Source organism: Panthera pardus, unplaced genomic scaffold (assembly GCF_024362965.1).
Source record: "Panthera pardus isolate Hobbes unplaced genomic scaffold, ASM2436296v1 HiC_scaffold_11, whole genome shotgun sequence".
NCBI lineage: Eukaryota > Metazoa > Chordata > Mammalia > Carnivora > Felidae > Panthera > Panthera pardus.
In genome coordinates, this window is record NW_026526666.1 from 90,735,990 (window position 1) to 90,749,517 (window position 13,528).

At 40.1% G+C, this 13,528-nt stretch overlaps 1 protein-coding gene across 7 annotated transcripts in view; it reads left to right on the forward strand.

Moving 5' to 3' along the window:
• Nucleotides 1-13,528, forward strand: part of USP48 (ubiquitin specific peptidase 48) — a 115,561-nt gene that overhangs the window by 55,156 nt on the left and 46,877 nt on the right. For all 7 annotated transcript variants that reach the window (XM_053898845.1, XM_053898841.1, XM_053898840.1 and 4 more), the window contains exons 4-8: nt 2,455-2,582; nt 3,255-3,379; nt 3,881-3,989; nt 6,465-6,598; nt 7,307-7,389. In XM_053898845.1, the coding sequence (XP_053754820.1) occupies nt 2,455-2,582; nt 3,255-3,379; nt 3,881-3,989; nt 6,465-6,598; nt 7,307-7,389 (579 nt within the window). The remainder of the gene's footprint in view (nt 1-2,454; nt 2,583-3,254; nt 3,380-3,880; nt 3,990-6,464; nt 6,599-7,306; nt 7,390-13,528) is intronic.

Below are 13,528 nucleotides of genomic sequence, written 5' to 3' on the forward strand. Positions count from 1 at the left end.
TTAGATCAAGCCCTGCCTCTGCTCTGTTCTGACAGCACACAGACCCTGCTTAGGATATCCTCTCTCTCTCTCTCTCTCTCTCTCTCTCTCTCTCTCTCTCCCTATTTTTCTGCCCACCCCCCCCCTCGCCCCGTGTTGTGTGTGTGTGTGCTCTTTCTTCTCTCTCAAAATAAATTAAAAAAAAAATAGGAATGTGTGCAAAGGATGAGTAATGTTAAATGGATCCTTTTTGATAGTATTAGTTTGCTGAAATATAAATTTACCAGTGAGAGGTCAGTTAAATAACAAATGAAAACTAAATTTCTGTTTTATAAAATGATGTGTCATGGCCTTTAATGTGGCTTCAATGTGTATCTTCAAAAAAAAAAAATTTTTTTTTTCTAAATTTCTAAGCACAGGAATTTTTATTTCACCAAAGTCTTCCCTGACCTTGTTTTCTGATAAGAGTGTACATTTGTGGTACTGTCCTAGCTGATACAGTGCAGTGGAGTGCAAAGGCTTTACTTTGGAAATGATGGGATCTGGGTTCTGCTACCAACTCAGCCATTCCCTCATTTTACAGATAAGAAAGCCAGCAGAGTATGAGTTATTTATGGAGTTATACAGATGGAGTACCTAACCTATAAAATAGGAGAGTTGGAGTATACACACACTTAACCTGAATCGCTTTTAACAGCCTTCAAAGCATTTGCACCCCAGGCACCCCAGGAAGTGAGATTTTTATCTTTGTTTTACAAATGAAACATTGACTTCCTGAGAGTCACAAGTGGTAGTAAAGAGATAAATTATTCAGGGTCCAAAATAAAAGAAAGTACACAATAATTTGAACAGGGAAAGAATAAGGAATTATTGTTATATATATAATTTTTATGATATTTATTTTATGTAATCTCTGCACCCAACGTGGGGCTTGAACCCCAAGATCAAGAGTTGCACAGTCTACTGACTGAGCCAGCCAGGCACCCCGAATTATTATTATTATACAAGATAGACTTAATTTTTTTAATTTTCAAAGCATATTTTACTGGAAGGGTTTTTTGGAAGGGATTTTTTAATAGTTGACATTTTAGTTTCAGGTGTGCAGTGTAGTTATTTGACAATTCTATATGTTATGAAATGCACCCCAAGAATAGGGAATTAGTAACAGGAAATTAGAGTAATGGGGGAATTGGTTGGTAAGAATTAAAGAGGACTTAATATAAGAATAGCAGATACACAGAGCAGCCACTACTCCCAGGGCAAAAGAGAACACCTAGGGAGGGTGTCACCCCCCACTGCTCAGGCCCGAAATCTGGACCTCTGGACAGCTCCCTGCGCACGCTCACTAGGTGCCTGAGAAGGTGCTGAGCTGCTGCTTCAGTATGAACCCCTGCTTGAAACTGACCACAGGGAGGTCCTGGGCCTCAGAAACCCCTGCTAAGTCACCTGAGAGGGTGCCCAAGGGGTTGTTCAAGAGGAAGTCCCTCACTAGAGGCAGCCCCCTGTGACACACCAGAGGAGACACTGGGGGAAGCTGTTGGAAGCCATTTGGTGCTGGTTTGGCTGCAGGAGCCTGGTCGGATGCTTAACCAACCGAGCCACAGGTGGGTCGGGGGCAACTGAACCCTCCAGTACCTTCTGCTGACAAGACCTTGTGCAGGCTGGTAAAGGAGAGTTGTTTGCCAGGCTCATCTGTGTTATCACAGAGGAGGCAAAGAGGGTGGCAACTGGCACCCAAGATCATACTCACATCTTTCGGGGCTCTTGGTTTCTATTTACATACCTTCCCCAGATTCATTAAAACTAGCAACTCTAGGGGTGCTTGAGTGTCAGTCCGACTTCTACTCAGCATCCGACTTCTCAGTTCGTGATCTCACAGTTCCGTGGGTTCAAGCCCCATGTCTGGCCCTGTACCAACAGCTCAGAGCCTGGAGCCTCGACCCTGCTTTGGATTCTGTGTGTGTGTGTCTCTCTGCTCCTCCCCACCCCCCTCTTTCTTTCAAACAAAATGAAAAAACATCTTTGACAAAACCTAGCAACTCCAAAATTGTAAGATTTTTAAATACTACGTCATTCATTCAAGTTTGAATCTTGTCACTTGCTTCACCTATGGCAAGTAAACATTAATGAGATTACAGTAAAGTGTTTGGCCATCTTATGCGAATGGTGAATATAGTCCATGGTTTTTATTACTGGAATGAACGTTTCAGTGTGATTTGACCGTTTGGAAAACTGTAGTCATGAATGCTGTTGTCATAATGCACATACAGTCCTTGCCTTTGGGGGCTGTATGTGGATAGCTGTGGCTACCTCATTCCTTCCAGAACAATTGTTTCTGTTAAAGTTGTAAAACTGTAATAAAACACTAATATACTTCGGATATAAGGGCGTTTAGTCACATTCTCATGTGAAGAAGTACATATTTTAAAACAGGAAGGGAGTAGTTTTTAAAAGACAAACATGTGTTTTTAATAGATTATGAACCTCAGACAATTTGTGAGCATCTCCAGTACCTGTTTGCCTTGTTGCAAAACAGTAACAGGCGATACATCGATCCATCAGGATTTGTTAAAGCCTTGGGCTTGGACACAGGACAACAGCAGGTAAATGTTTTTTAAATGTTTTTTTATTAAGTGAAACAATATGATATCTTTTTATTTTTTAAATGTTTTTTTTATTAAGTGAAACAATATGATATCTTATTTTTTATTTATGTTGGTTTTTTTAGAAGAATGGCAAAAATAAATTTTCTTTTATAATAAATATATATTAATCCAAAATTCTCAACCATTGAGTAAGATGGAAGCTGGGAAGAAAAAGACTGCTTCCTAACAAGTTCCCCAATCCCACTCCCAGAAAATAACAAAGAACCTTAAAATTTTCTTTAATATGAAAAGGTACCCAGGTGTTCTTTAGAATGTTTGTAGGGGGAAATGAATTGAAATCCTTTTTAGAAATTAAGTGGTTTTTTGTTTTGTTTTTTTTTTTCCTATTTGGAATTCCAGCATTTATTAGCCGTCCTGCATATTACACATTTTCCTTGATCTCATTTCTGAAAATTCATGCATGGGTACAGATTGATTCAACATAGCTCTAGTCCTTAGTTGGAAATGCTAACTTCAAAAATAGAGGTAGTTTCTGGAACATTTCACTTGTTGCTGTTTGTATCAGAAATTGAAAATCAAGATAATGATTTTTCTTTCGTTTTCATTTTCTGTTTCTTTTTCTTTTTTCTTTGTTTTTATTTTTTAAATTAACCCCAACTTGTGTTGTAGGATGCCCAAGAATTTTCAAAGCTATTTATGTCTCTTTTGGAAGATACTTTGTCTAAACAAAAGAATCCAGATGTGCGGAACATTGTCCAGCAGCAATTCTGTGGAGAATATGCTTATGTAACTGTGTAAGTGTGTTTCATCTTTCCCAGGGTACATTTTATTCTAAGACAGTTGCTCGTATGTGATGTGATTTTCAGTTCAGTTCCAAGTTATAGCCTTCGTGGGTTATCGCGGGACCTGAAATATTTCTAGTAATACATTTCCAGGGGGAACATGAAAGCAACTCACTTGGTAAATTCAGTTGGACTCATTCAGGTGTTGAGACCTACGTGTGGTCAAGCTCTTGCCATGGACTTTGTGGCTGTGGTGTGAGTTGAAAGAGTAAGATTGGAGCCACTCGTAAGAGTAAATGCAAAATGCCTCTGAAAATTTTTCCTAAGCATAAAATCCATGCTTCACCAATCACTTTCTGTTTTTATTTTTAACATACAGTGTAAATGATTTCTGTGAAAGAGAACCAAGGAAATAAGGTGGTAAATGCTTCTCTCCATGGTTCTAGAATGTAATACAATGGAACTTTATTGTTTTCCAACTCTGATCTTAACTTTCACTCTGTTTTATTATAGTTGCAACCAGTGTGGCAGAGAGTCTAAGCTTTTATCAAAGTTTTATGAACTGGAGTTAAATATCCAAGGCCATAAACAGTTAACAGATTGTATCTCGGAATTTTTGAAGGTATATAGTTGTTTCTGCTCATTAACAGTTAAATATTATTCTGAATTTGTAAAAATTTAATGGCTAAATTCATTGCTTCAGACTTTTCCACATATGAAGTGTCTGTTTATGTCATAATCTATAAGAAACTTTATGAATTTTTGTTTCGATTTTTTTAAGTTCATCTATCCCCAGAGATATGAGAGCCTGAGCGGGGGAGAGGCACGGGGCAGGGGGCGGGGTGGGGGGTGTTGGAGAGGGAGAGAGAGAATCGTAAGCAGGCACTCCGTACAGATGGTACACGAGGCAGGGCTTGAACCCACAAACCGCAAGATCGTGACCTGAGCCGAAGTCGGATGCTTAACCAACCGAGCCACTCAGTTGCCCTGAAACTTTGTAAATTTTAAGGTGTCAAAGCAGATTGTGTATTAAAATAATTTTTGGATATTTTCAGGTTATTTTACGTGTAAAGTTATGTGTAAAAACTTGTATGTTTCAGAGTGGTAGAGTGTTTTAAGGGAATCTAAGCTCTGTTACTACCAGGTTAGTTTGTCCTTTCATTTAATGAGAACTACAATGTGTGGAATACAGTTTTCTTTTTAAAATCACTGTGGTCATTCTTAAATCCCTCCACTGCGTATCTCTCCTTTCTATATGTTTTGATTTATGTGGGAAAATGGAAGTGGGTCTCTTTTGCTCAGAGTTGAAAAGCTGCTAAGAGGAATCCTTTGTTACCAAGGAACAAGCGCTTAACATAGTAGATGAGCTGATCATATAGCTTCACATCTTAAAACATTTTTGTGCCTTTCCTCCTTTTTAGCACAACCGTTAGCCTGCTTCAAACACTCATTTATTGAATTCATTCAGCTAAATATTGATCGAGCGATTACTGCTTTCACACACTGTTTTCAGCAGTTGGGGATAACCATAGTGAGCAAAAGAGACAACAGAGTTTTGCCTTATAATGTAGTGGTTTTGGGACCAGAGAAGGACAATAAAATAAGGATAAGTATAATATATAGTGTGTCAACTATAATAGGTATTGTGGTGAAGAATAAATCAGGGAAGTGGGATGGAGAATGTGGTAGGAAGGAGGGTAGGTTGGTTGCAGTTCTAAATAAAATGATGGAACGTGAAGGAAGGAGCCATGTAGGAAAGGAGGTGTAGAATGTGCCTGGTGGTTTGAGGAACAGCAGGTCAGTGTGCCTGAAGTGGATGAGCAAGGGGAGAAAGTTGGAAGTTGCGGAGATAACTAGGCATCGCCTAGGATACGCCTTTGCCAGAGGCTTGGACTCTTACTGTGAGTGCAGTGAGATGCCACCAGGGGGTGCTAGTCATAGGAGAGTCCTGATGTTTTTGAATCCTTAGCTCTGGGTGCCGTCTTGAGAACTGGCTGAAGGTGGGGCCGGGGAGACAGAAAGAGTTGACCGTGGCTTTGACCGAGGGTTAGGTGAAGAGGTGAGAAGTAGTGTTTGGATTTTCAGTGTGTTTTCAAAGTAGAGCTACCACAGTTGCAGACTGGAGAAGAGAGGAGTCCACGATGACTGAGGTTTTGGCCTGAGCGCCAGGAAGCATGGAGCTGCCAGAACCGCTGTGACAAGGGCTGTGGGAGGACTAGGCTTGGGAGAGGAATTGGGAGTTTGCTTTGGGGTATGTTCAGGGGAGGGCATTGGGGGCTGGATAAAACTAACAAGGGGTTGAGAGAGAGAGGACATTCAGACATAGGGAATCAGGGAGGTAGGTGCAGCTGGCCAAGGATGCTGAGGAGGGGCACTGGACAGTGAGTTACGAGGACATGCGGGAACAATTTAAAAAGAAACCAGCATTAGCTATAACACTGAATTTCCTGCATTATTCTTTTCGCTTAATGTCATCAGTGTGGTTCAGTAATTTTAAGTGTGTGTGTGTGTGTGTGTGTGTGTGTGTGTGTATTCTGATGCCCATATGTAATTCCCACCCATTTCCCACTCTTATTAAATTAATTTTGTTGTGTCAAAGTACATAGGATTTTTTTTAACTTAGAACCTACTTCCTTGGAGACACCTGGGAGGCTCAGTGGGTTAGGCATCTTGGGTTTGGCCCAGGTCATGATCTCGCAGTTTTTGGGTTTGAGCCCTGCATCGAGCTCTGTGCCTGGAGTCTGCTTCAGATTCTGTGTCTCCCTTTCTCTCTGCCCCTCCCTCTTTCTTTCTCTCTCAAAAATAAATGAACATTAAAAACTTTTTTAAAAATCATACATTTTGGAAAGAGCCACATCAATTTTAAATTGTTGTATGCAAGTAAATAATATTCCTGCCAAGTAGTACCTTTTATTGTAGGTGTCCTTTTTTGTTACTTGTAGTGGCTTGACCTTCAACAGCTTGGGGGGGGGGGGGGGGGGACTGTTAATGAACATGAAATTATGCTTTCCATCAGAGATTTGATCAGTTTTTTAAAAAAACCTTTCCACCCTCTACTTTTTTTTTTTTTTAACTAATATGTCTTATTTCTGAGCAGGAAGAAAAATTAGAAGGAGACAATCGATACTTTTGTGAAAACTGTCAAAGTAAACAGAACGCAACAAGGAAGATCAGACTCCTCAGCCTTCCCTGCACCCTGAACTTACAGCTGATGCGCTTTGTCTTTGACAGGTAAGCACGTGCAGAGTAGCAGTGTTGGTTGTTCATTGTGGCCTGATGGGGACAGATTCTACCATAGACAGCGAAGGTAATACAATGCTTACAATTTGAAACTCTAGATTTGGGGGTGAAAGTTGTAGGTGGGGCCCGTCCTTTTGACTTGCAAATAATTCATGGTTTGATCACAAAATTCTTAGGTAAGCTGGACATATATGAGTTAAAGCTAGAAAGGTAGGGAGTCCTTATTTTTTATTCTATTATTAATTATTAAAAATTAGAAAAGGAAAACAAACATTTAGGTAAGGAGTGAATTGTCTTGCTGTTCCTGTATTTCTGTATAAGAAGTAGAGTAAATTTATAGTTAACGGTGCTCCAGCCCCCACGGGAATATATCTTTGATTTTATAATTACAATAAAGGCAGTGTTTGCGTATGCACATGACTTCTGTGCAGGAGCTTCGGTGGCTCTGTTGTGATTAAATTAAAACTTCCGGAAATAAGTTTAGAATCACCACTTTAAACTCATAATTGCAATCTATTATTTTACACCGATTACAAGACAGCATTATGTCGACTTCTAATCGTACAGGTTTTTGAGCAAGATTGCTAAATGAAGCCTACCTAGCTACCAATGCGTTTTTTATTAAACTAGGTGATAGAGCTTATACATTGTTTTATGATTGTTTTAAATATAAATATAATTAGCTTTCCTCTTGGTTAGGCAAACTGGACATAAGAAAAAGCTGAATACCTACATTGGCTTCTCAGAAATTTTGGATATGGAGCCTTATGTGGAACATAAAGGTAATATTTTTACCGAGCAGTGATAATTTTAATGCTCAGAGAATGTAACTTGTGATCTGCTTGTGATGAATACAGAACAGCAGTTGATTACTAAATTTTATTTGCTAACGTTAACGTCTGTCTGGGAACAAAGGCTTTTTAGGCAAGCCGAGATGTGTTACTTCCATTTTTCCGTAAGTACACAGCAAAGGTTAGATGGTTCGTCAAGATCTACATAATTAAGTGTACAAAAGAATAAAAACATGAGAAGGTGTTTTACTGTCTGAACCCACAAAGTGGTCCCTTAGTGTCAGAACTGTATCTCTAATCCTCATAAAGTGAAGTCTGTCTGAGCTGCCTCCATTCGTGTTTTATTTTTTTAACTTTTCATCAAAAACTTTAGGTGGCGTAATTTCAATATGTATGCTCTGATTCATATCAGTGATGAGTTCTATGATGATATGCCAAACGGTTTCCTACCCTTTTGTTTTGGTGGTCTTCACCTTACATACAGGGTGATTATTGATAGAGGAAGACTTCTTGCCCTTTTGTCCCTCTTGCCCTGACCTGACCGGAAGGACTGTTGCACTTCTCAGATCGATCTTCCTGTCCATTACATTTTTAATAAAGAAATTAATATCCTGAACTTTCTCTTTCCATAAAAAGCTTCTGGAGGCAACTTACAATAGAAACAAGCCATAAAATAAAACCTTTGAAAAAAAACCATTGGATAGGTTGGGGAATGATGTATTAAATACTTTAAAATGTGTGATGCTCTGTCACTGTTGCGGGTTTGAAATTTGCACCTTGGTGCAGGAAGAAAACAGCTGCAGACTTTGCACCTGGACTTTGTTACTTTTATATTTGGCTGAATGAGTAACTTAACTGTAGTCCACTTTGGTTAGTGGTTTGCTTCCTGCCTCCTTTGTTCCAGGTAGTTGTTTAAAATTAGAGATGTCTGATAGCCTGGTGGTTTCTCCGAGTCCAGAAACTTAGATGTAAAATTGGCACTTTCCTTGTCTCCACTGTATGATTTTGATAGTTTTTCTTACTAATGTTACTAAATATATTATGTATTTGTCTAATTTGTACTGTAAGGAGCACAAGATGATTACGAAATAGACTTGACGTGTCAAAAACTCTGTAGAAATATTTAAATTTAGTGTGTGCATTGACTAATCTCTTAGTATTTAAATAGAAGAATAAAAATTATTTCCTTATTTTAGAATTGTTAGCTAAGACTAGTAAAATTAATCCAGTAGTTTGTAGCTATAGACCTGTCTTTCACAGGCTCTTGTACTATTTGCTGTACAAACACACAACCTTCTAAATACTGAAAACATTACTTTTTGTTAAAATTGCACAGGGTTGGGTTCATTCTTGGTAATTTGGAAAATTTAGAAGGCATAAAGAATAAAAACTACCTGCAATTCTAGAACTATATCACCAGTATTTGTTTTCCTGTATTATTTATATGTGTCTATGCATACCTATCCATATGAAGCTGAAAAAGTAGGTCTAAAAGATGGTCTTTTTAAGAGGAGAATTCACTTGTTTCCTTAAATAGTGGGCCCGCAGATCTGCAGAGATCTGTAAACCAAGGGGTCTCCATTCCTTGAACCTTTAGCCCTTGACTCTCTAACTGAACTTTTGCCATATTTCTTAGAGATTTTAACATACCTGTAGACCACCTTGAGGGTCTGGGGGCTGAATAAAATTCATAGAATTTCAGAAGTAACCAGTTACATTTCAATACAGTTAGCTGGGCACCTGGGGGGGCTCAGTCTGTTGAGTGACCAACTTCGGCTCAGGTCATGGTCTCACGGTTCGTGGGTTTGAGCTCTACGTCAGGCTCTCTGCTGTCAGTGCAGAGCCTGCTTCGGATCCTCTGTCCCCCTCTCTCTGCCTCTCCTGGCTCACACTCTCTCTTCTCAAAAATAAGTAAACATTTTAAGTAAACTAGTACAGTTAGCAAAACACGAAGACAGACTTGAGATCCAGTAATAAAGGTGCCCATTAAAGAACAGATTCCACTGGCTGTCCACAACTACCAGACTTCTGAAGCTGTTGAGAGCAATGAGTTGGTAAGTATAAATTCAGGCTGACAACGGTAATGTGATATGAAAATTTTTGTGTTGTTGTCTCTCGGTCACACAGTCATAGTTACTGCTTCTACTTGTATGGTGTATCATGATGATTTAATTTAGGGAATACTATGTGGAACTCCTATTAGAGGCGATCTCTCCCACTTCTCTCCCTCAGCCACCCTGAGGGGCACACCCTCCCTTGTCCTGCTGTTGTGTGCACCATACATGTCACTCTGTTGACTTTCCTACCTTTTTAGAATAAGATATAACACGTTCATAAAAGTCCAAAATACACGTTTGGCTTGAAGAATTGTCAACAAAGTGGACATCTGCACGAGCAACATCCAGGCCAAGAAATAAAGCTTCCCAGTACTCTAGAGTCTTTTTTGTTGCCCCTCCCAGTAACACCCCCTTCTCTCCCCTCAAATCATAGGCACTGATCTGGCTTTTATGGTGCTTCATTTATTTTTTTACTTTTAATTTTTTAAACGTTTGTTTATTTGGGGAGAGAGCATGCATGCACGGAAGTGAGAGAGAATCCCAAGCGAGCTCTGGCCTGACGCCGGGCTCAGTATCACGAACCGTGAGCTTATGACCTGTGCCCGGATCACGAGACAGATGCTTAACTGACTGAGCACCCCAAGCACCCCTATTTTTTATTTTTATTTTTATTTTTATTTTGCTTCAGTGCTTCACGATGTAAGTTTGCATCCCTGGACATTAGGCTTTAGTTTACCTTTTTCCTCCTGGGATATTGCCAGGTGAAACCCAACCCATGATGAAATCTTGCACTGCTTGCCTCCCTGGCTCCTTTATCTGGGCTGTGGTTGAAGGTGGCTGGAGAAAAACACTGTCATAGCTGTGTGTCTGTCTGTGTCTCAACCCTTTTAATTTGGGGAATTGCAAGCTTATACGAACAAACGGAATCCCAATCTGGATCTTAAAAAAAAAAAATTTTTTTTTAATGTTTTTATTTTATTTTGGAGAGAGAGAGAGACACAGTGCAAGCGGGGGAGGGGCAGAGAGCGAGGGAGACACAGAATCTGAAGCAGGCTCCAGGCTCTGAGCTGTCAAGGCAGAGCCCAATGCAGGGTTTAAACTCAAGGAGTGTAAGATCATGACCTGAGCCGAAGTCAGATGCCCAACCGACTGAACCACCCAGGCGCCCCCCAACCTGGATCTTTTAACTGCATCGGTCCACTTACCCTTATCCCCCCCCCCCCCCTTACCCTTAAGTACTGATCTTTCCTGTGGTTCAAATCGGTACCACATTTTATGGCTCCCCGTTACTTGAATATGTTTTAAAGCTTCTCATTTCTTGAAACATAGCCTACTTTTATAGTCCATGACTGACTCTTAGAATGTTATGCAGGCTTATTTTGGGGGTATCGGTAGGTTCTTTTGTTGTTGTCATGTTTCTTTTGTACTCGGTTATCTTTGATTGCATGCTGGTTATTGCACATGGAAAATCTGTGGGGATTCCCTTAGGGCTGGCATGACGCCACATCCTCCAGTGAGACCTTATTTCTGCCAGGCATCTGGAATCCCTGCTAGTTAGGTACCAGCACAACCTGAGTTCAATGCTGAGGTCCCCTTGTTCACCCAAGCTGTAAGAACCTGATACGAAGGCCAGACTAACACCATGACATTCCCTTCCCACCCCACGTTCTCTTTCTCTTGCTCTCCTCAGGGGTAATGGGTTTACTTTATGGTTTCCTGAGGTTGGGGAGATGGAGAGGCCTTTTCTGGTTCACTTTTACCATGAAGTAATGGGAGAGGGCAGTGTGGTAGAAAGAACAGTAGGTGGGGGAGTCCAGGTAAGCCCTAAAATATGGAGTGTGGACCAGAACACCAGGTAGACACAGCCTGAGCTGTCTGATATCACTATTCTCTACTTCCGTTAGTTAACACAGAAAATAACATGTGCACTTAACTCTGGACATAGTGTCTTTACCTCTGTAATCAGTACAAGTACCTTGGGGTGCCTGGCTGGCTCAGTTGGAAGAATGTAACTGTTGATCTTAGGATTACTTAAATAAAAATAACAAAAACCAAAAACACATTACAAGGACCTTAAACCATTAAGAAGTCGATCCTCTCTTAAATTGCTTATTTCTTGTGTTTGTTTGGTTTTTTTTTTAGTAATTTTTCAAAGTTTGTTTATTTATTTATTTTGAGAGAGAGAGAGAGAGAGAGAGAGCAAGCATGAACAGGAAAAGGACAGAGAGAGCAGGAGAGAGAGAATCCCAAGCAGATTCCACATTGTTAGCCTGGAACCCAGTGCGGGGCTCAAACTTTTGAAATGTGAGATCATGACCTGAGCTGAAATCGAGAGTCAGACCCTTAACCACCTCAACCACCCAGGGGCTCCTGTTTTCTGTATGTATTTTAGTTCTGCTTTTTAAAAAACTCAAAGGCTGCCTTATTGTGTGTAGGACTGTGGGTGTTTTGTTTACCACCGTCTTTGGTTTATCATTCATTCCCTTCTGCATTCTAGACCTCCCCTCTGCAGTGGCTTTTTTTTTTTTTTTTAATATGGAATAGAGCTTATAAAATTCCTTTTGAAAGGGTCTGTCGATGGCAAATTGTTTTCACATATCATTGTCTGAAAATTGTCTGTATTTTGTTCTTGTGACATTTATTTTCCCTAACGTGGGCCGTTCTGTTCACGTGCAGTGCTTGTGTTGCCGGTGAGGGGTTGGGGCCTGTTTTGTCATCGTTAAGAGTTTTTTCTTTGGTTTGGGCATTCTGCAGTGTCACTGTGACCTGTTGGGCTAGATTCTAAGTGTATTTATCCTCCCTGCAAAAGGTATCAAACAATTCCTCAACCATCGTGTCTTAAAATGTCTCATCCCCACTCTTTCTTCTCCCCTCGAATCCCAATAGGTGTTTGTTAAGGTGTTCCCTGACTCTTCCATTGCTTTGTGCTGTGTGTCCCAGAATTTCTTTAGCCCCACCTTCTACTTTACTGATTCTCTGCTCAGGTGAACCTAATCCACCGTTAAGCCTTTCTGTAGAGTTTTGACTTTGAGTTATTATAATTTTCATTTCTAGAAGTTCAGTTTGGTTCTTTATCATATCTGATTTTTTTTTTAACGTTTATTTTTTTTGAGAGAGACAGGAGCATGAGCAGGGGAGGGGCAGAGAGCGAGGGAGAGAGGGAGAGTCCTAAGCAGGCTCCATGCAGAACTCACGAAACCCTGAGATGACCTGAGCTGAAATCAAGAGTCAAGAACGCTTACCCGACTGAGATACCCAGGTGCCACTACAATGAGTTTTACGATGTTTAATGATATAGAAAGATGTTAATGATATATTTGTTAGAAAAAACTGCAGGTCTCAGTGTCAGTAGTGGTTCTGTCTGTATTATGGAGTTGCTAATTAGTTTTTTGTTTTCTAATTTTTAATAAAATAGATAGAAGTGATTTTTTTTTTCCCAGTACATATGTATTTCTCCCCATGATTGGTTTAAAAGATTTTCTTTAAAAAAAGCTTTAGAATATTGTATCTGAAAATGGCCATGTTCATTTGCCGATATTTGGATAAATGGGTAAAGCCTTCTCTTGCATAAACCATGTGCATAATATGCTTTTGTTTGTCTATTTATTGGTTTTCTTTAAAGTGAAATAGGAATTTAAAAATACTTCTGAAGAAACCTCAGTGCAGAATCATTCTGCATTTTTATTTATTTGAAGTTTTATTTATTTAAGTCATCTCTGCACTCAACATGGGGTTCAGATTCAGAACTTCGATTGAGAGTCGCACGCTCTTCTGACTGTGATAGCCACATGCCCCTCATTCTAGATTTTTTAATTTAATTTTTTAACGTTTATTCATTTGTGAGAGACGAGGGGCAGGTGGTGGCAGGGGGAGAGAAAGAGAGAGTGAGATTCTAAAGTAGCCTCCAGGCTCTGGGCTGTCAGCACAGAGCCCGACGTGGGGCTTGAACCCGTGAACTGTGAGATCATGGCCTGAGCCGAAGTCAGCCGCTCAACCGACTGAGCCACCCAGGTGCCCCACCTCATTCTAAATTTTAATGTTTTCTCTCCTGTTTCCAGTTATCTTGGCCTATG